General features: G+C 34.3%; 1 protein-coding gene across 1 annotated transcript; it reads left to right on the forward strand.

Moving 5' to 3' along the window:
• The first annotated feature begins 15,861 nt into the window (after positions 1–15,861).
• LOC103973952 (transcription factor WRKY19) lies at positions 15,862–17,396 on the forward strand. The gene is made up of 3 exons (XM_009388656.3): positions 15,862–16,218; positions 16,427–16,528; positions 16,617–17,396. Exons 1-3 carry the CDS (start codon positions 15,902–15,904, stop codon positions 17,041–17,043), a joined length of 846 nt encoding a protein of 281 aa, XP_009386931.2. The 5' UTR covers positions 15,862–15,901; the 3' UTR covers positions 17,044–17,396.
• Positions 17,397–23,671: the final 6,275 nt, after the last annotated feature.

The following is a 23,671-nucleotide window of genomic DNA, read 5'->3' on the forward strand; positions in this document are numbered from 1 at the left end:
TTTATAAAGTTAAGTATGTTATTTTCAAATCTCAGAGATTACTTTTCTTATAGAAAATATTATATTTATAATTAAAAAAAAACTTAATATGGAGAATAATTCAGTTTCTCGAGATCAAATGACACGAAGTCAAAAGCAAAAAAAAAATAATTTTTGATAGCTCAGAAAATTCATACATTTTGAGTCAATAGGATTAATTAGAAAGTCAAAAACATCCTCGATTCTATTGAACAATCTCTTTTCTGAAAAGGAGTCAGAGATGTAAACATGAAAGACTCGAGAACTTTAAAATCAGAAAGAAAACGACACTTTGTTTTGCTTTAACTTAAAAAATTCATGACTGTCATCAGCTAGCTTTTCTTCTATGTGAAGTGCTTCAATGGCTAAAGTGTCTTCCAAGAGGATTGGAAACTATGAGGCCTACTTAGTTTTGCTCTCCTATACTATACCGACTTGCCTTGTTTTTAAAGAGAGAGAGAGAGAGATAAAGATAGGATCTCTCTCTCTCTCTCTCTCTCTCTTTGTTGCTTAGTAGCTCATATCTATTCATTATGAACGAAGGAAATCACTATAAAGCCATAAAAATATAATTGTTGTTACTTTTGTTTGAATTGAGAGTTCGAAAACAATTATTAGGTGCCAAAAAAATGATATAGGTTGGCCTTCGAAAACATTATCAACTTCAATGAATATTGATTGCTACCTATGGAAAATAGTTTAGTGCTATATTTCTTTATTTCCCTTCCCTATCCGAGATTAATGCTAGACTAGTTAAGCCTTTCTACTCCTGCTAGACTATCTTTCTACTGATCTCATTCCCTGACCTTCCAAATAGTCAAAGATTACCTGATTCCTCTCCTTCCCTTCCTCCTCCCCTTGGAAGCTTAAGAGTCTCACAGCAATTCCTAATAGCTAAGCTAATTCTAATATCTATAATAGAGAACTCGCTGCTGCACTTTTCTAGTTGTGTTGGGGTGTCAAGCGTTTGTGGATTGTTGTTAGAGGACAGTTATAGTTGAGACAAGACTGTGTTTTTTCATCGACTTACTAGATATTGCTCTTATGAGTCAAAGTTATTGAAGAGTCCTTTCATTGCCTCAGCCAGACCTTCTTAAGTAAACTCGTAGCTCATCTAACATTTTAGCTTTGGTTGGTCGATCAGAGACACTGAGGAAGTGGATATCTCTTTCGAAGCTCTTGCCACAGAGGGTGGCTCAGCACGGAATACTTCCTGTTGGATATGACGAGTTATGACATTGATCCCTTAAGCTTTCCAACCAATGGGTTATCCACCTCTCGAGCTACTACTACTAAGATATTTTCACATCTATGGAAGTCCTAAGCAACCCGTATTTGGTCCACTCAATACGACATCTTTTTTTCTCAATGGATATATAAAAAAGGAAAATGATTGACTTTTTTTTTTAATGAATAGTCAATTTTTTTTTTAAAGAAATCCATTCCAGAAAAGGTCAAAAATCAGTGGTTGGGATGAGATAAACAAATCAAAATAATTGATAGATCCATCCCTCACCCATCGCCCAGGTCTCCTACTCTTCAATCCAAGTATAGAAGAAAAGCCTTCGTCGGTATTAGAATCCATATAAGATTGATCCGATGAATTGAAACACCGATAGATCACCATCCACATGAATCGATGAACCTATTAATTCATATGTGATATTGTCTTCAATTTTGTATAAATGTCTCTTGCTACGAGCAATAATGGATAAACTAGTTCTCCTCCGCGGAAAAACTATCTATCCTGGACTCTTCACGAAAGAAGTAGAGAGAGACCAATAAACTCTTTTTATCTTACCATTATTTCTATCTTCCCTTAATTTGTTTAATTAATTAATTATTATATATCTATATATATTAAGTTGGGGGTAACATATTTGATAATTTTTATTGATTTAAGTTTGAAAAATAGTCTAACCTCATCCAAATTTTAAATCTTAATGGTCTTTCATTTAGCAACACAAACTTTAAAGGGTACGAGTGACATAGATCTCTTCGTATTTTTTCTTGTAAGAAAAAGATTTTTATCGAAAAAACTCCTGTGTTCCTTTTGTGCTCAAGTTAATCAATAACGATTTGCAACAAAATCTCAATAGAAAAGAGATATATATATATATATATATATATATATATATATTTAAAGTGAAGGAGAGAGAAAATATATTCTACTACGGAAGGATTTCTTTTTATATAGCTGAAAATCTCTTCTCATTGTCAGTAAAATATTTCTTGAATAAAAAAATATTCAAAAAATATTTTCTGTTTTTGATTTTGGATTGGCATGGTAGACTTATCAATATGCTTTATCTTTTTCTGTCAAGTTGGTGTGTAGCATCAAGTTTTGATTATAGGACAATGTTACCTTTATTAATATTAATATCAGTCTCGTGTCAAAAGTAAAAAAGTTGGTACGTAATAATAGAACTCAGGAAGAAATAATACGTCGACATGCAATGTATTGTTATTATAGTGCATATATTTAAATTTATATGGGTAAGTATGTTATTACAAGCACATGTAATTATGTGAATGCATGTTAATTAGCAATTGGCTGAGCTGAGGATATAGTTACAGGTGCATATACATAACCAATTAAATATGACCCAATCTAATTGATCATGGAATAATTTTTAATAAAAATAAAAAAATTAACTCCAATATCTCAATCGAGACTTTGTAGAATCAATTTAAAATTAATATATGATATAGTCAAATTCTAACCCATTTTTCATCGTATCCAAAAGAGAAACGATTATTGATTATTTATAACTTAGACGGGAGATAAATATTTACCAAGGTGAAAAACACTTGTATCTTGTATCCTCCTCTATCTCACTTCTGCTTGAGGGGCAGTAGATGTTTGTATCTCAAATATTATTTCTTGCAAAAGATTGATAAGAGCTTATCTAGTAAAACTCCTTAGAAGATCAAATTTACTTTAAATGTTCAATTCATGTGGTATCCAATATGCTACTTGTCATATCTGGTAGCTAATGTGGCATACCTATATGTGTTGATTCGAGATGTCAAAACTTAGATTGACAAAACATAATAGATACTTTTTTTTTTATTTTAGATGAATGTATCACAGGTTTTAGATTTTTAAGTATTGTCACATCTAAAAGAGGAAAGATTATTGATTATTTGGAACTTAATTCTTAAGTGAAAAACATCTATCTCATATATTACATACATACATACATACATACATACATACATACATACATACATACATACATACATATATATATATATATATATATATATATATATATATATATATATATATATATATATATATATATATATATATATATCGCTTTTGTTTGAGAGCGAAAGATGTATGAATTACATACCTCACTTCTTACAAAATATAACTTCGGGCGTTTGTCCAATAATTATTCTAGATGATCAAGTTAATATGTCTATAAGTGACAAAGTATGAAAAATATTTGTTTAATAAGTTTGGAATGAAAAGCATACTTGAGTAGCTGACTAAATACCATGTGCCAAATCTGGATTGATAAAAAATAATAGGTGCTTCTTTATTTTGGATGGATGCATTACACTCAAACAAAATGCTTTGATTGTATAACGTACTTTGGATTTTTTTTGTTCGAGGTGAATGCATCACATATAGTCGATGGTTTGATCACATCGGATGTTTTTTTTTTTTTTATTATGGGTGGACGTATCATGTATAACTATAATGTTTTGAGATGTATATAATACTTTAAATATCTTTTTATCTTAGACAAATATATCACATATGGTAAAGTGATCATAATTACTCATATTTTAAGTGTGAATATATTTTCTTAGATCAAATTTGTGCTAGTTACATGTGTCCTATAAATTAATCACGTGAGTGATGATACGATATGTTACATAGTTTTTTATTATTATTATTATTATCATGATATTTTTTCATTTTATATTACATGCTTGATATTTTGTAATGTCCTTAGATCTATACAATAAAAAATAGATCATGATAATGAGATTAATTCGTCTATAAACATAGACACTAAATATTCCTAGTCATATGTTACTCGAGAGAGGCATCAAGATAAATAGAGAGACTGGTGTACTATATATCCACCAATATGATGGAGGCAACTGATCTCATATTTACTTATGTGGGGACACTAAGGATATAGTGTATGTACTCATTGGAGAATAAGTTCATTGAATGATCCGCTTACGGAATACTAGATGGTTAATGATGCCTCATTGTCAAACAACGATTCCATGATCACAGTTGTGTATTTGATTCTTAGACTTAACACTAAGGATATCATGTATGAGTACTCCACTCTTTGATATCATACTTATAGGTTTGGAAGTTTTAGATCTGGCACAATCGATCATCAAGAGTGGTAGTCAACCTTACGAGACAAATTGAGTATTGATAAATAATCATTCACTCTTAGTATCATGAGAGGAATATCATGTATATTCTTGCTTAAGCAAATCCTTAACCAAGATCATTCGGATCGAGAGAGGAGTGCCCTGGGAGAATCCGATTAGAGCAAAATACGAGTAGATTCCGTATATGTTTGATAGCACTATACCTACTATACAATCTCTAAGATACTAGATGGATGAGGGACTATAGATATATGGTAACTGAGGACAGATAGGTCTAATGGATTATATTCTCTTATACCATCTAGGGACTATGACGTAGTGACATAGTACGTCCATAATACTAGTCATAGGTGCCCTACAAGCCAATCACATGAGTGATGACACGTGTGACATGATATATACTTTTTTTACATATTATATTATTTGATATTTTATCACTTATATATATATATATATATATATATATATATATATATATATATATATATATATATATATATATATATATATATATATATATATATATATATATATATATATATATATATAGTGATGTCGATGGATCTATGTAATAAGAATCGGATCGTGATTAGATCACGATAATGAGACTGATTCGTCTTTAAATACAAATCTTAAATAATCTCGGTCACAGATTACTCCAGAGGGACATCGAGATAATCAGATAAATTAGTGTACTGTATATCCATCTATATAACAAAGGTGACTGACTTCATAGCTGCATATATGGAGACACTAAGGATACAGTGTAAGTGCTCATTGAGGAATGAGTTCACTAATTGATCCGACCACGGAATGCTGGATGGTTGATGATGTCTTATTATCATATAATGATTTCATCATCTTAGTAGTGTATCCGATCCTTAGACTTGAGACACCAAGGATGTCCTGAATGAAAACTCAACTCTTTGATACCAGATTTATAGGTCTGGAAGTTGCAGATCTAACACAACTAATCATCGAGAGTGACAACCAAGCTTACAAGGGATATTGAGTGTCGATAAAGGACCATCTGCTCTCGGTGTCATGAGATGAATATCTCATATGTTTTTGCTCGGACAAATCTCTCACTAGGGTCATTCGAATTGAGAGTAAAAGAGTTCTATAGGAGAATCCAATTTGAACGAGACTCGAGTAAAAATTATATAAGCCTGACAGCACCATGTCCGGTATACGATCTTTGGAATATTATATAGACGAGGGACTATAGCCACATGACAACTGAGGATAGATATGTCCAAAAGATTAGATTTTTCTATATCATCTAGGGACTGTGGCATAGTATCCTAGTACATTTATCGATGAGTCGAGTGAATTATTATGCAGATAATAATTCACTAAGTCAAAAGGAGTTCTGATAGATATGACTCATGACCAGCTCGATATTGGGCCTAGAAGGTCACACACATATGATAGATGTTACAATGAGTAGAGGTTCGGATGTGAGATATTTGTTGGAGCCCTTATCTTATTGGATATCCGATATGTCCTTTGAGTTATTGGATATCCGATAGGTCATTTGAGTTATTGGATATCCAATAGGTCATTTGAGTTATTGGATTCTATAGATGAGATCTAATAAGAGCTAATGAAAAATTATTGGGTAAAGATCCACTAATTTAAGGGGCTTGAGTAGTTGGATGAAGATCCAATATCCAATATAGTAGAATCTATTAGGATTAAGTTGATAGGGGGTCTCTATAAATAGGATGAAACAAAAGGGCCATGGGCTAGGTTCTTTTTGTTACCACCTCTTATTCTCCTCTATCTCTCTCTCTCTCTCTCCCATTCTCAACTTGTAACCCCTATTTGGGGGTGTGTGGATAACAAGAAGGGGTAGCCCCTTCTTGATTATATGGTGCACACCGCGAGGAGGATTATACAACGATTTGAGAAGCGACTTCGCATCCCCTACCATATAGATTTTCGCTAGAGAAGAGGACAATTGACCTCTTTCATCCTCTCTTAAAGATTTGTAGGAATTCAGGGATATACAATCTTCCTAGGTAATACAATCTCCCATGTACATATAGTTTTTTGGTTTTATGGGTTTTTGCGCACTAATCTTTGCACGATAATTAAACCTTATTTTCTGTGAAAAATTCTGAGATTTTTGTTTTATGTTCTTCCAGTATGTATATAATGTCACCATAGATTTCCCTACACATAATTTGATGAGTTGAGTAAATTATCATGGGATGATAATTCACTAAATCAGAAGGAGTTTTAAATCAGAAGAAGTTCTTACAAGTACAACTCATGGCTAGCTCAGTATTAGACCTAAAGGATCACACACATATAATATATATCACGATAAGTAGAGGATTGCATGTGAGATATACGATAATTTTCTGTTTTATTGGATATCTAATAAGCCCCTATTTTATTGGATCTTTTGGGTGAGACCCAATAAGAGCAAATAGTAATTATTGGATAGAGATCCATTAATCCAAGAGGCTTAGGGCAATTAGATAGAGATCTAGTATCCACTAGGGTATGATCCTTTAAGGTTAAGTTAACAAGGACCTTTTATATGAGAGGGACCAAAGGATCATGGGGTAGACCCATTTTGGCCACATCCTCCTATTCTTCTCCCTCCCTCTCCTCCTCAACTGATAATCCTTTTATCATGGATAAACTTATAAACAGGATGTTTGATGTAATACTTGTGTATGTCCATATCTTTTGGTATGTTCATGCTTTGCACAACATATAGAGGGACGGTCGAAGGCTTAATAGCTTCATTTTAGTTGAGTTTGGTGGTAGTTTTAGGTTTGTAAATAAAGGTTATGTCATGTGGATACTTATGAGATATATTCGGTTTGTAGTGGACCATTTTGATCCTTTATTGTGCAACCATTTAGAGCTTATAAAATTTATTTATAATTTGCATTGGTTATGAAGTGTTTGCTTGTGGATCCCGAGTGAGACGCTTTCTCTAACCCATTTTCTCTTTTGTAGGTCCTAAGGGACCATGGGAGGTTTCGGAGAGGTTGACTTTTGCGGACGGACATGCAAGGGTGTCGTACGACTTAAGCAAAACCAACTAAGTCCGTGATACTTTGGTGATTCATAAGGATAGCAAATAAGGGGTCGACCCTTCCTTATTTGCTACTGTGAGGTGGTGTGCGAAACCCGCGAGGACTTATGCTACAAAGGGAGGTGCATCATTATTGGAAAATCTTGGGGGTGACATCACATATGCAACGGAAGAACAGAAAACAAAATCCCTAATTCCCTAAAGATTTGTTAGTCATCGTGTGAAGATTAATGCGTAAAAATCCACGAAACTTAAAACTATGTATAGAATAGATTGTATTACCTAGGGAGATCGTATATCCTTGAATCCATGTAGATCTCTAGAAGAGGGTGAAGGAGGTCAAGCGCCCTTCTCTCTAGCGGTGATCCACACAGTAGGGCTACAACGATGCTCAAAACTTTAGGCTTGCTTTGAGGTGGAGAGGGGGAGGAGAATAGGAGAGGCAAGCAAAAGGCTCTAGCCTATGAACCATTGAATCCCTCCTATTTATAGAGGTCCTCTAACAACTTAACTCTAATGGATTCTCCCATATTGGGTATTGGATCTCTATTCAACTATCCAAGCCTCTTAGATTAGTGGATCTCTATCCAATAATCTCTTATAGGCTCTTATTTGATCTCATCCATAGGATCCAATAATTTATGGGCTTATTGGATATCCAATAAGATAGGGGCTCCAACGGATATCTCATATCTGAACCTCTACTCATAGTAACGCCTACCATATGTGTGTGACTCTCTAGGCCCAATATCGAGCTGGCCGTGAGTCATACATGTTAGGACTCCTTCTAGCTCAATGAATTATTATCTTCATAATAATTCACTTGACTAATCGACTACGAACGTACTAGGCCACTACGTCGTAGTCCTCAAATGATACAGGTGAATCCAATCCATTAGACATGTCTGTCCTCAATTACCATGTACCTATAGTATCTCATCCATCTAATGTCTTAGAGATCATATACCGGGCATGGTGCTATCAGACCCATACAGTTTTTGCTCGAGTCTCGCTCTAATCAGATTTTCTTAGAGAACTCTTTCTCTCTCAATCCGAATGACCCTAGCTAGGGATTTGTCTAAGCAAAAATACATGGGATATTCTTCTCATGACACCGAGAGTGGATAATCCTCTATCAACACTCAATAGCCCTCGTAAGGTTGACTACCACTCCCGAAGACCGACTGTGCTAGATTTGGGATATCCAAACATATAAGTATGGTATCAAAGAGTGGAGCACTCATATAGGACATTCTTTGTGTCTCAAGTCTAAGGACCAAATACACCACTGAGACTACGAAATTGTTGTCTGACAATAAGGCATCATCAACTATCTAGCATTTCGTAAGCAGATCAATCGGTGAACTCATTCCCCAATGAGCACTTGTATTGTATCCCTAGTGTCTCCACATAAGCAGCTATAAGACTAGTTGTACCCATATATATATATATATATGTATATATATATGTATGTATGTATATATATATGTATATATATATGTATGTATATATATATGTACATATATATATACATACATATATATATACATACATATATACATACATACATATATATATACATACATATATATATACATATATATATATAGTCAATATAAAGTGATAAAATACCAAAATATAATAATCAAAAGCACTGCGTGTCAAGTCACACATGTTATCACTCACGTGATTGGCTTGTTGGGCATTTATGATTGACAATCATTGTATCATTTACCATGTGGATCACCATTAGAGAATATAACATTTGATCTTCTTCATCCAAGGACTTGGATCTATGTTTTATGGGGATATATGATCTCCCTTAAATAGAACGTCTCATAAATTTTACGTGGGTTTTTCAGTTTATTAAGTTTTTATTCCCAATCAATCGCATGACGTTACTATATCATTTTTTTAAAACCAATTTATTTTCTATTTTTCCTTATGCATATAGTGTCTCCTCACGTTTCCCAATAATTTGGTCATCAACTCAACTCAATAAAATTATCAATTTTTTTTAAGTATTATCATAACTAGAAAAGAAGACATATTTAGGTATCTAAAACTCATATAACAAACATTTGACATTCTTCATCTAAGGACTTTGATCTACTTTTTATGGGGATATATGATCTTCCTTAAGATATTTGCTAGAACCCTTGTCTTATTGGATATCCAATAAGCCCTTGAGTTATTGGATTTTACGGATGAGATCTAATAAAAGCTAATTAGAGATTATTGGGTAGAGACCCACTAATTTAAGAGGCTTGGGTAGTTGGATGAAGATTCAATACCCAATATAGTAGGATCAATTAGGATTAAGTTGATAGGGCCTTGGGCTAGTTGTTTTGGCTATCAAATCTTATTCTTCTCTCTCTCTCTCCTTCTCAACCTATAGCTCCTATTTAGGATATGTGGATAACAAGAAGGGGTAACCCCTTCTTGATTGCATTGTGTACACTACGAGGAGGATTGTATAGCAATTTGAGGAGCGGCTTCGTAGCCTCTACCGTGTGGACCATTGCTAGAGATGACATTTAACCTCGTTTATCCCCTTCCATAGATCTATAGAAATTCAGGGATATACAATCTCCCTTGATAACACAATCTCCCTTGTACGTGTAGATTTTTGGTTTTATGGGTTTTTGTGCACCGATCTTTGTACGATAATGAAATATTATTTTCTACAGGAAATTCAGAGAATTTTATTTTCTATTCTTTCGCTACGCATATAATATCACCCTAGATTTCCCTATACATAATTGATGAGTTGAGTAAATTATCATGGGATAATAATTCGCCGAATTAAAAGGAGTTCTGACAAGTACAACTCACGACCAACTCGGTATTGGACCTAAAGAGTCACATATATATGATAGATATCACGACAAGTAGAGGATTACATATGAGATATATGATAATTCTTTGTTTTATTGGATATTTGATAAGCCCATATTTTATTAGAGCTTTTGGGTGAGAGCCAATAAGAGTAAATAGTAATTATTGGATAGAGATTCATTAATCTAATAGGCTTAGGGTAATTGGATAGAGATCTAGTATTCATTATGACAAGATCCATTAGGGTTAAGTTGACAGGGACTTTTATAAATAGGAGAGGGACCAAAGGGTCATGGGCTAGACCTCTTTTGGCCGCCTCCTCTTATTCTCCTCCTTCCCTCTCCTTCTCAGTTGATAGCTCTTTGGTAGTTTATAAGGATAGCAAAAAAGTAGTCGACCCTTCTTTGTTTGCTACTGTGAGATGGTGTGCGAAAGCTACAATGACTTATGCTGCAAAGGGAGGTGCATCGTCGCATCATCTGTCATGTGGATCGTCGCTAAAAAGGAGAACATTTGACCTTCTTCATCTAAGAACTTGGATCTACATTTTATGGGGATATACGATCTCATTTAAGTGATAACGTCTCATGAATTTTACGTAGATTTTTCAGTTTGTTAAGTTTTTGCTCTCAATCGTCGCTTGACGTTTCTATATAGTTCTTTTAGGAAACCAATTTTATTTTCTATTTTTCCCTATGCATATGGTGCCTCCCCACGTTTCCCAAAAAAATTGATCATCAATTCAACTCAACAAAATTGTCTAACTTGACTCTTTTTTTTTTTTTAAGTATTATCACAACCAGAAAAAAAAGACAGACTTAAAAGTATCTAGAACTCATATAATGAATTTTTTTTTTTTAAATGATGATCATATTTCAATCTCATGTCCCAGATATTTGTATCTCATATTTTACTTCCTGTAAAAGTTGTTAGGATTTGCCTAGTAAAACCTCTCTAATGATCAAATTAGTATATATTTATTGGTATCTAAAACCCACAAGTATTCATTTTGACACTCGAACGAAGCGGTTGCCTTAACATATGACAATTTTAATAGTGATTAGCTTGATAATAAGACCAACTTAGGGGCCACTCCCAACACAGATGATGCGATAAACTTAGAAAGTGGTTGTCTTTCTACCTATTGTTATCTCAATAATGCAATCAACTTAAATAATGATCATACTTGAAGAAATGATAATCTTCAACAATGTGATTGACTTAAGGGAGCAACCATCGTGAGACAATAAAAAGGTTGCTCACTTTGATGCAGCTTAGTCTTAGTGATTTGTCCTTCTTTTGTACTAAAATAAGGTTGACAAATATCATAAAAGATTTCTTGGATATCAACCAAAAAATCATAATAGCCGTGGGTCATTAATGAATATTTTGATTATAAAAAATAAACATGAATTGACTACTTGGCAAATCTCAAAATATAGTTAGACTTGTCGTTCATCCTCTTAGTTGTCAAACAATCACCAATGTTATTGCAGAGTACTTCAGGCATTGACTATCGATCAAGTAAAGATTACATTCTTTCAACAATTACTACCATTCCTGAGTTTAAAGAGTGGTTGGAAAAACCTAACGGATGTCATAAGGATGTCAGAGGTGGTATATAAGCTTGTTTGTGTCTAGAATACAACCATATGCTTTGTAAAATTAGCATTTGTATCAAAAGTCTTCATATTGGATAGAAAAAAAAATTGGAGGGAGCATATTTCTCTCGTCAAATCTTGCATCTTATATTATTATTATGATGCTTGCCAATTTCTTATAATTATTCATATGAGGCATCTCAATCAAGTAGTGGAACTTAAGGATCGAATTAGATAGGCCTATCTTGGAAGAGACTTTTGACATTGGATTAGTTGGTGGAAGGATCGACCAAGAGTTCCTTATAGCGTTCAAAATTGGCTCTTATTGAGGAATCATTGATAAGAAGCTTAATTGTGTGTTGTTGTCACCTTTGTAACCATGGGAGAAAAGAATAATGGTCTACATTATCTTGATCAAGGCTCAAACTTATTGGGTGAGGTTAAAATAGGCCTCGACATAAATTATGACTTGGGTCGATCACTTAGTTGAGAAAGATAAAAAGAGAACCTATGATCGATGAAGACTTATCATTGATGGTTTAGATATGTGATCAATCTAGATATTTTTATAGGAGAAAGGTAGAAGACCCAAGATTATGAGAAGGTTTTCTTCACCCATATATTCTAGTATGACTTACTATGCATAGTTTTGGAGTGATTTTCCTTTAATATAATCTCAAGGATTCTCCTTCTAATAGCAATATGATAGTCTACTTTCCAAGTACCATTATATTATGAAGATAACTTATCATTAATTAATCACAACTTTGACAATAGAAATGACCTTTGTCTCACTTCAACTCAGAAGATGCTCATATCATATACCTTATTTTCTAAAAAGAACTCAATGGAAATATGTTTGGCAAGATGTTTATGATGCTTAGGCAGTACATGTTTGTATAATATCTAGTAAAATTTTCATCATCTTTGATAGGTGATGTGACATGTCCAATAAACAGATATTGAATTTCAGCCTCAATTGATTAAAAAAATCTAAATTAATTAAAGATAATGATATGTTCAGTGAACTACAAGTCAAAATTAGATCCAACTTATTTGAAATCCAAACTAAATGTTAGTATTCAATAAATTGTATTAGAAAAAAAAAATCCAAAACTTGATCTTACAAGCCCTGAATTTATTTGGCTATACAAGATTTTTCTACCACTCTTAGATTTTTTTAGGGAAGCATATTATTAAGATTATAATTAAGAATTAAGAAAAACTCTCAACTCTATGTTAGGTAATCTACTATGTTAGATTTTTTCCAATTAATAATGTTAGATTTTTTTTACTATGTTAAGAATGTTAGATTTTTCAACTATGTTAAAAATCTACTATGTTAGATTTTTTTTACTTCAAGTTGAAAGAATCATCATCATCATCATCATCATCATCATCATCATCATCATTAATGTCTTTAACAAACTAGAAAAGGAAGGTACTCAACATTGTGATTAATACAAGACTTAAGTTCCAATTCTTGGTATGATAGCACTGTAGCTGAATAAGACTTATATACATGTTGTGTTATGGTTAGAATCGAGATTATTAATATTAGTAGCGTAAAGAGAGAAAAATAAATTATGAAAATCTTATTAGAAATCATTAATAATTATTTGAGTGTTTTCTATATATATATATATATATATATATATATATATATATATATATATATATATATGAAAGAATATTTCTTTACAAAGAGTTTGATGATAAAAAAGGATCTATGTGGTCAAATCATAAATAGTTTGAACATTAATGATTTGTTGTTATTGTCGAGTAGTTTAACAAGAAAGAATAGTTTCGGATGAATGTTCTAAAAAGTCCTTTTTAAGCTGTTCGAAGATATTTTACTTAAGATTTTCTTTAGCTAATTATCTCTTATCATTGTTTTATCATCCATTATTGTTGTTGTTGTTGTTGTTGTTAAGTCAGCTAATGCATTTACTTAACTTTGACTTTATGACCATGATATATCGACCCACATTTAGATTTTTGATAAGGTTAGAACAGGTTTTATTAGGTGTTGCCAAAGGATGCAAGTGGATGTTTTGATTCACGCGTTAAGGTATGAGTAAAGATTGCCAACTTTCAACCCTACTACCTACCACCATGCCATCCAAGTTGCGATACTTGTGAAAGAAAAATAAGATTGCTTCTTTGTAACTTCATTTTTATTTTATTAATCATCCATCATCAAAGATGAGATGAAATAAATGACTAATATATGAAAAATAGATGATGATGATGATGATATAACAATGTAGAATTCATGCTAATGACCCCTAACAAAGCAAGCCCAGAATATAACTATTTAGGTAACTAAACAACAATATGTTTATGTCAATATAAAAACTCTGGTCATCTTTTGGAGGGAAACTATTCAGTTTGATGTATACAATCTTATTCCTACACATCCTTTTCATAATTCAAATTATAAATAAATAAATAATCTTACTGTAACATATTGAGCTATTTAGTTAGTTTTGATACTACTTAGGGAGAAGTATCACATATTGAATAAAGATTAAGCACATGCTCACAAGAATTAAAAACATTTGTTATTCATAGGCCTCCTCTGAGCCTAAATCATTAGATCTACAAATCAAGCTAATATATGTGAATATATATATATATATATACATATGAGATTCCAAGAGCCCAAGCACACCAATTGCAGCATCTCTCAATGCACTCTCCAACTTGGATTACTTTATTGCTTAAGAAATTGGACAACTAATGCTCTACTGTTGTTTCCTAATGACAGATCATTAGAAGCCCCCAACTTGCTGCAAAGATAGAGCTCCAACCATGTGATGATGATGGGGTTGCTTGGCAGCATGGTTTACTTGGGTCTCAATGTACTGGTGGAGATCACATATAGTGAGCTAAAATAAAAGTGGAAGCCACATCTAACACACCCTACAATGTCAGTGTCACTTTTCTTTATCCAATTGGCCCCATCCATAGCAATTTCCAAACTAAGAAGGTTTAAAATATATACATGCTGATGTGGTGGGCATTTTTCTAATGAATCTAAGGTATAAGATATACATTTGGATCCCAAGATACCTAACCAAGATCTCATATCTAAGCCACCCTTTTTATTTTCTTTGTACTTTTTCTAAGTTACGAAAAATTGTCAAAGGTTGCTATCATAGAAATAATTTTTCAGATTGTAAAAATAAAAGAGTGTGTATTGACAGAGTGAAATTTTGTGTATCAGGTTGCCATTTCCTTTATATAAAAAATAATAATAATGAAACTTGTTATCGGGACAATAGTTATATTGTTGTAATATTACATACTAATTATTATTTATAAATGGTTGATGATTATCAGACAAATTTCCTTTTGAGAAAAAACCTACTTCTATTTTCTTGATAATTCAAAAATATATATAGATAGTTAGGTGGACAATTTATGTGTTAATTTCTTTTTTTTATTTAGGGATTCATAAAGTTAATATTCTTGCAGATTTCATATAGCATCAAAGGAAATTGACCCAAATAATTTCTCAAGGTGGGAGATCCTCCCTACCATCATGAACAAAGAACTCTCACTTGGTGAGCAATTATTGGCTGCATTAGCTTAATGTTACCAACTTGGATTGATGGGGATACACATTAATGCATCACATGTGCCACATTTAACTTCTATTCTAACCTTGGTTAATTAGCCACTTCCCTAAGCATTACCTTAATTAACCTCTCTCTTCCACCCCCGCATGTCCTAACCATCTCCAACTTGCACTTATCTTTAAGCTTTGGCTTCCTTGTGCCACAAAGTATAGAGGAGAGCCAATGCGCGTGCAGTAGAGGCACTGACGTCGGCCACATTCCGTCACCTACATGACCACAGTACACATCTTTTGTCCTCTACCACGTTGCTACCTTCGATGCATGTTCTCCATGCGAGCAAAGTCCCCATATTATCCCCGCTCCCGATGCAACTATATATCACAGCCTCGGAAGCCAGAGAAGACTATACCAAGAGAGGAAGAAGATTCATGGATCGGAAGCTGTTGGCCAGCGACCGTACGGTGGTCGAGGTGATGTCGAGGATTCGCAAGTCCGCCGTGCAGCTCGGTGTCCTGCTACGGGAAGAAATTGCCGGAGATTCCACGGTGGGAGTCGTCTTTGCGGAGCTCACCAGCTCGATCTCTCGGGTCTTCGATGTGTTGGAGTCCATGGAGACGGTGGAGGGCGGTCAGCGTCTCGACGCTGGACTTCTCTCTCCTCCTCCTCCTCATCATCATCATCAGATATCAACCAAGAAGAGGAAGAACTACCCAGCGACAGATCGCCGAGGAGGTTGCCGGAGAAGGTGATCACAACTTCTGAGGTTTCTTTGTTCGAGTAGTTTCGGTGACATGCTTGATGAGAACAATACGGTTTCCTGAGTCACCGAGACTCAATGTATTTCTGTTGACCTTCCACATGAGTAATCTTTTCTGTGGATTCAGCCAGCCATGTATGAAGTTCTTATAGTTCTAGTTGAGTTATGATCTTAGCCTTTTCTTGTCTGACGGCAGATCACATCTACCATCTAAGATCGTGGGATCCAAGACACTGAACGATGGTCAGACATGGAGAAAATATGGGCAGAAAGAGATCCAAAGCTCTAAAAATCCAAGGTATATATATTTCCTCCACATCACATACAACAAAAGGAAGTGTTCTGCGGAAGTATTTGATGAGTTCAAGATGGAAATGGTGTTGCAGGAGCTACTTCAGATGCACCCACAAGTTCGATCAGGGTTGCATGGCAGTGAGACAGGTGCAGCGTTCGGAGGAGGATCCTTCTACTTACCTGATAACTTACCTGGGGGAGCACACCTGCAGAGATCCAGCCATGGCGCCTCAGCTTTTCTCAACCTCGGACGTCAACAACACCTGCCTGCTTAGCTTTGGAGCAAGCAGGCACCGGGCCGAAAAAGAAGCTCAAGTGCCTGCTTCACCATTTACCTCTCGTAAGCAAGAAAGTGACGAAGAGGGGTTGAGCAATCTGACCACTGCGTGTTCATCGCCGGACTATTTTGTGATACCAGCTGCGGAAAAGCCTGCGGTGATGACTGCCACATCTGGCTTCTTGGAAGACCTTTATTTTGAGGATGTCTTTGGCTTCGATCATGACGGATTCCTCTCGTGAGTTGTGGACTGTTTTATCTCTTGCTCTGCTTCTAAACCAGGAAGAACAAGCAGTAGGAACTGAGGTCAGAGGAATAGTGAAGGCTTGAAAGATGGATGAAGCATGAGCGGAACATTCAAAAGGTTGCAGCTTTGGCTTACTTACAGTGGCAGAAAGATACTCTCAGCATTGCTGACCATGTGTGTTGTACTTGCGATGAGGCACCTGTAGATCCATGTAAATGAAATCATAAAGCTGCAGCTTTTGCATCTGTCAAATCTTACTGTAGTTGTGTCGTCTTGTACCTCTGATTTCCTCCTAAAGCAAAAAAAAAAAAGGTATGTGATGCTGCTTGGTCAGTGATTGGCAAGGAATTTACTTGGGACTCTGGAAAGTGTGCATTATATATGGCTATTTTGTAACTCCAGAAATTTAAGAGAAGGTTGCAGCTTTGGCTCATCTGCATAGAAAGAAGATAAGACTGCAGACCATGCGTTTGTACTTGTTGTGAAGCACCTATAGATTCATGTAACCGAAATCATAATCTGTCATATCTCACTCTGGATTCCTGTGGGTTCTACTGGAAGTTGTCTCTTCTTGAATTCTCATTTCTTCCTTTAAAAATATGGTGCATGATCTGCTGATTAGTCTGTAGCAACCTGTGACTGGCCAGGAATTTACTTGGCCTTTGATAAGTCTCAGACAAGGCACTATTATTTTTTGAAGTATTTTGTAACTCCAGTAATGTTTATCCAGAGAGATGATGTGAAGATATATATATATATATCTCTGCTAGAATTCATATATATGAATTCCAAGTTGACTAAAACAAATGCTGTCTTGTCTGTGTGTCATGCATGCAATGTTAGGTGTGACTTGAATTCTACTTGCACCACAAGAAAGTCTGGAGAGAAGCAGTTGCAAAGGAAAATAACTAGCTTCAGAAAGTCTTTGTTCCTTCAACCTGATAGTGATCGAGGGGTACAACTGAGAGTTGAATGGCTTTGAATTCCGAAAGGTATATAATTATTCCTCTTTTTCTTTCTTTTTTTGAATAAAATTTATTTTATTTTATTTAGGAAGTGTTTTGTTGTCTTGCTATATCGGAAAGTAGTTGTTATACAAAAAAAATTAATTATGACTAATAATTAAAATACTAAAATACTAATTTAATGGCATGACTCACATTTATTCACATAATATATTGGTTTGATGATAGTGGATCAAATTCGGTCATCAAATATGGAGAGTTCAATGGCCTCATTTGGCAAATATTTAAGAATGATCCTACTATCATTACTTAATATATCAAATTCAACTTGACTTAGGAACCCAACATCCAAGCATTTAGGAAGCATTTCAGATTGTAAGTTCCCTCGGAAAATATACAGGTTTTCTTGCAAACAATCAAATGCTTCCTCGACGAGTCTTCTTCCCAAGCTTATCCGAATATCTTGGGAGGCCATGAACTTGGTGCAAAAGTCCATGCCGACTGACATTATGTCCTTATGCTCGGAACATTGCCAAAGAAATCCTTGAATGACAAGGAAAAGGCAGCACAGCATAGAGTAGCAAGAACGAGGCAACATCATTAAAATAAACCAGTCGTCTGGTTAAAGAATGCATGCATCTGCCGCAATACCGTGTCTCCAAGATGTTATCTTGCAACATCACTTGTCAGATCTCGTTGTGATGTGCACTGACTTTTCGACACTCATCACCATGCCCAGATCTAAGGAACAAAAAATATAATGACCCAATCCAACAGATATCATGTTTTCCTGGGTCCCACAGACGCTCATTCATGCGTTGACTCCATAAATGATCACTAAACGTGATGCATCAACAGCAGTCGAGGGGACCCTCCTAATGTTCTTGCTTCCCTCATGCACTTACGCTGTGGCTGATGTCATGGACGAACCTTGTAATAATACCTTTGAAACATCTTAGACCAAACCCCTGGATTTAGGCCTAGTTTTCAGTAGATTAGTGTTGGAGTCCTTTTCTTGGATGGACTTCTACTTGTTAAAGAACATATACAAGCAATGAACTTGAAGAGTATGATCCATTCAATTCCTCCAAGAGCCAATGTAGACATAAGTGTGTGAACATGTAGATGATTTTTCGGAGAAAAAGGACTTCTTTATGTGCACATGCTGTTGACCAAGAAGTAATCATACTTGTTAGAAAACTGAAAACTTTGATTTCTGACTTGGAGGGAAGCAAGATGTCAACAAGAAAAGCCCAATTTCTCCTATTTGTCTGTGTTGGATTGATAGCTATTGGTCATTTGTATAATGAGGAGCAAAATGTGGAAAGAAGCTTTTAACGAAGTGAGTAGGTGATGATTTTTTTGCTTTGAGAATAATGGAATACCACTGATCCTATACCCATAAAACTCACATTATTTCAATCCCAAGAATAAACAAGACTATTTTCTTTAATCAGCTTTTCCCTTTTAAACCTGTTAATATTTTCAACATCATCTGCATAACTCTAGTCGTGAACAAGATATCATCAAATAAGTGAATTTTGTAGTCATCTCTTTAAATTTAAAATTGTTGTAGTTAATCATTGGAAATCCAAATTATCATTTGGTTGCTAATTAAATATTTAACTGATGTTAATATTCTTTAAAAATTCTTGTGATCACACAAATGTTAAAGGTCTTTTTAGATAGTTCGTAGTTTTCTATATATATTTTGCAATATAATCAATATTTTTCTTTAAATTCTTTTCATTATGTATAATAATATATAAATCAATAAAAGTCTAAAAAGTAAATATAATGTTAATATTTAAATAGACATATTTTTATTATATAAGATTTAATCCTGCATTGAAATTAAAAAATAACTTGAATAAATTTACTATTATTAACTTGGGCCTAATTGTTTTAGATCAATGGTTGATTTAGTTGTCCCAACCACAAAAAATGATTGATAGTTTTATTTTTCAAATACATGATTCAATTTATATTTGTCTAATATCATATATAGTAGTAGTAGTAGGTTTGATAGACCTAAAAAAATTTATAAGATATTATTAACCCTACTATGAACTAGGATCCAATATTCTTTAAACATTAGGAATCAAGCAAACTTTTTTAAGCATTAGGATCCAACATTCAGTTGAAGAATAATTTTTTTTTTATTTTTATATATCCAAAAATATTCATACTTAGGAGTTAATAATGTATCTATCGCGGTTAAAAGCTCAAAACTATATGCGACAATGCTTGGATTCCAACACCTCTCAAGGCTTAATTTGGCATACACTTCTAACATCTTATGTTATATCTACGGTTTCGGGTTGCGGCTTCTCATATACGATGAAACGAATCTTAAAGCCCATTGTTATGTCCTCTTATTTTTTTCTTTTATTAAACAAGAAAAAAGTGTGAAAAGTACTCTCCAAAACATATATATATATATATATATATATATATATATATATATATATATATATATATATATATATATATTGTAATCATCGATAATTTGTCTATTAACGTAAATTAATTACTATAAATGATGTATTGTTTTATTATTAACTTATATGTTTACATATTATAGTTAAGGAAATGATTAAATTTGATTTCCTTAATCATTTGAAATTACACTAATCAATTAATAATATTAAATTATTAGTTTGCATTTCATTTCATGTGAACTATAAGAAATGAATATTATATTTCTCTCCATGTAAAAAAAATAAAAATAAATTAAAAATAAAAATTAAATTATTATTTATCTTTTGAGGAGATTTCATCTTCTTTTATATAAAGGGGACTACTCTTCCTTTATTCCTCACCAAGCCTAAGAATAAGAGGATTGAGGAAAAGACTTCCGACTTCCCGAGGAGAGGTAGTATCCTTTCTTTTTAACTAGCTTTGATTTATATTTTGAAATCTTAATGTTGAGATTTTATAATTTTATGATATGATATTTTAATTTAAAATTTTTATGATTAGTAAATAATGATAATTATTTTGTGATGTTAAAATGATTATTTGATTTATATTGATCTCTTATTTATATTTATTTGATTTTATATTGATTTAATTATTAATATCACATCCTGGATTTTTTTTTTTATATCTTCCCATGTATTTAGGCCAAATAGATAAACATCACTTTATTCATCATTCATAAACATTTATTACAATTCATTTATTACAATCCATTTATTCATCGAATCATAAATAGAAAAGTAAACATAGTGATGTTAACTTCAAGAATCATCCAAGTGGCTCTACCTAGCGGTAGAGGAAGGTCCGCTCTCCATTGGAATCCGATTTAGTATTAGAGAGAGGCTGCTCTGAAAATCAAAAACAAAGAAAATTCAGCAACGCTGAGTAGGAACCCCAAAAGTTAACTCAAAATGTATACATGATCAAAATTCAATTAATCATCCCATTGACGTATATCAAATACCCGAAGTGTTGGGAAATCATTGGGGAGCGACATCATATGTGCAGCGGAAGAACAAGAAAACAAAATCCTCGATTCCCAAAAAGATGTTTGTCGTTGTGCGAAGATTGGTGCGCAAAAATCTGCAAAACACAAAACTGCGTATAGAGATTGTGTTACCTAGGGAGATCGTATATCCCTGTTTCCTTGCAGATCCTTAGGAGAGGGTGAAGGAGGTCAAGCGTCCTCCTCTCTAGCGGTGATCCACACAGCAGGGTTGCGACGACGCTCCTCAAAACTCTAGGCCTACTCTGAGGTGGAGAGGGAGAGGAGAATAGGAAAGGCAAGCAAAGAGTCTAGCCTATGAGGCTGTGAATCCCTCCTATTTATAGAGATCTCGTGTCAAACCCTAATGGGTCCTTCCCTAGTGGGTATTGGATCTGCATCCAATAAGACAAGGGGTCCGTCGGATATCTCATATCCGAACCTCTACTCATCGCAATGCCTACCATATGTGTGTGACCCTCTAGGCCCAATATCGAGCTGGCCGTGAGTCATACTTGTCAGAACTCCTTCTAACTCAGTGAATTATTATCTCTGTAATAATTCACTCGACTCATCGACTACGGACGTACTAGGCCACTACGCCGTAGTCCCCAGACGATACAGGGGAATCCAATCCATTGGACCTGTCTGTCTTCAGTTACCATGTACCTATAGTCCCTCATCCATCTAATATCCCAGAGACCGTATATCGAGCATGGTGCTGTCAGACCCATACGATTTCTACTCGAGTCTCGCTCTAATCGGATTCTCCCAGAGAACTCTTTCTCTCTCAACCCGAATGACCCTGGCCAGGGATTTGTCTGAGCAAGAACACATAGGATATTCCTCTCATGATGCTGAGAGTGGATGATCCTCTATTAACACTCAATAGCCCTCGTAAGGTCAACTACCACTCCCAATGACCAACTGTACTAGATCTGGGAACAGCCAAACCTATAAGTCTGGTATCAAAGAGTGGAGCACTCATACAGGACATCCTTGGTGTCTCAAGTCTAAGGACCAGATACACCACTAGGACTACGGAATCGCTGTCTGACAATAAGGCATCATCAACCATCCAGCATTCCGTAAGCGGATCAATCAGTGAACTCATTCTCCAATGAGCACCTGTACTGTATCCCTAGTGTCCCTACACGAGCAGCTATGAGACCAGCTGCATCCATCATATGGACGGGTATACAGCACACCAGTCTATCCGGTTATCACGATGTCCTTCTCGAGTAACCTATGACCGGGATTATTTAGGATATGTGTTTAAAGGTGAATCGATCTCATTATCGTGATCTCATCACGATCCGATTCCCATTGCACAAATCAAAGGACATCACAATATATATATATATATATATATATATATATATATATATATATATATATATATATATATATATATATATATATATATATATATGCACATATGCAATTGTTATAAAGTGATATACGCCAAAATATAATAAGCAAAAAGATTATGTATCAAGTCACACGTGCCATTACTCACGTGATTGGCTTGTTGGGCACCTATGACTAGCACGAAGGAGCACTCCCCTAACAGCGGATGAAGAGGCTTTATCCTACGGGATGAGTTTGTGTTCTCCCAACAGTGGATGGAGGCAAACTCATATCGCACTCCCAACAACGGATGGAGTGGTGTCCCACACTCGCCAAAGTGGGGACACGTTCCTCCCAACAGCGGATGGAGGAACCGTCCAGCTGCCACGTCTGATTGTAATCACATCAAATATTTAAGTTAGGAATTGATTTTCTTTCCTTACTTGTTATTATAATTTAAGAAAATCTTAATCTACTTCCTTGTTTGTTGATATGAATTAAGGAAATAACTAGTAAGTATTCCAAATATGATGATATCATATTTGTTAGTATATTAAATGAAAATAATTTATATTAAATAAATATAAAAATTAAAATTTATTTCCCTTAATAGAGGCTAACCTCCTCCTATTTAAAGGGAGGGATTTCTCTCCGTTCCTCACCTAGTCGAGCCAGGCAGCAGGAGGAACGAGGAGTTACACCCTGTTGACAAGAGGTAGGTTTCCCTACCTTTCTTAAATTTAAATGTTTTAGTTTTATTTTGATTCTTTAAATGTTGAAAGTTTTATAATTTAAAAAATATGTATCAATTCTTTAATTGTCATAATTTTTATATTAAAGTA

This window comes from Musa acuminata, chromosome BXJ1-9 (assembly GCF_036884655.1).
Source record: "Musa acuminata AAA Group cultivar baxijiao chromosome BXJ1-9, Cavendish_Baxijiao_AAA, whole genome shotgun sequence".
NCBI lineage: Eukaryota > Viridiplantae > Streptophyta > Magnoliopsida > Zingiberales > Musaceae > Musa > Musa acuminata.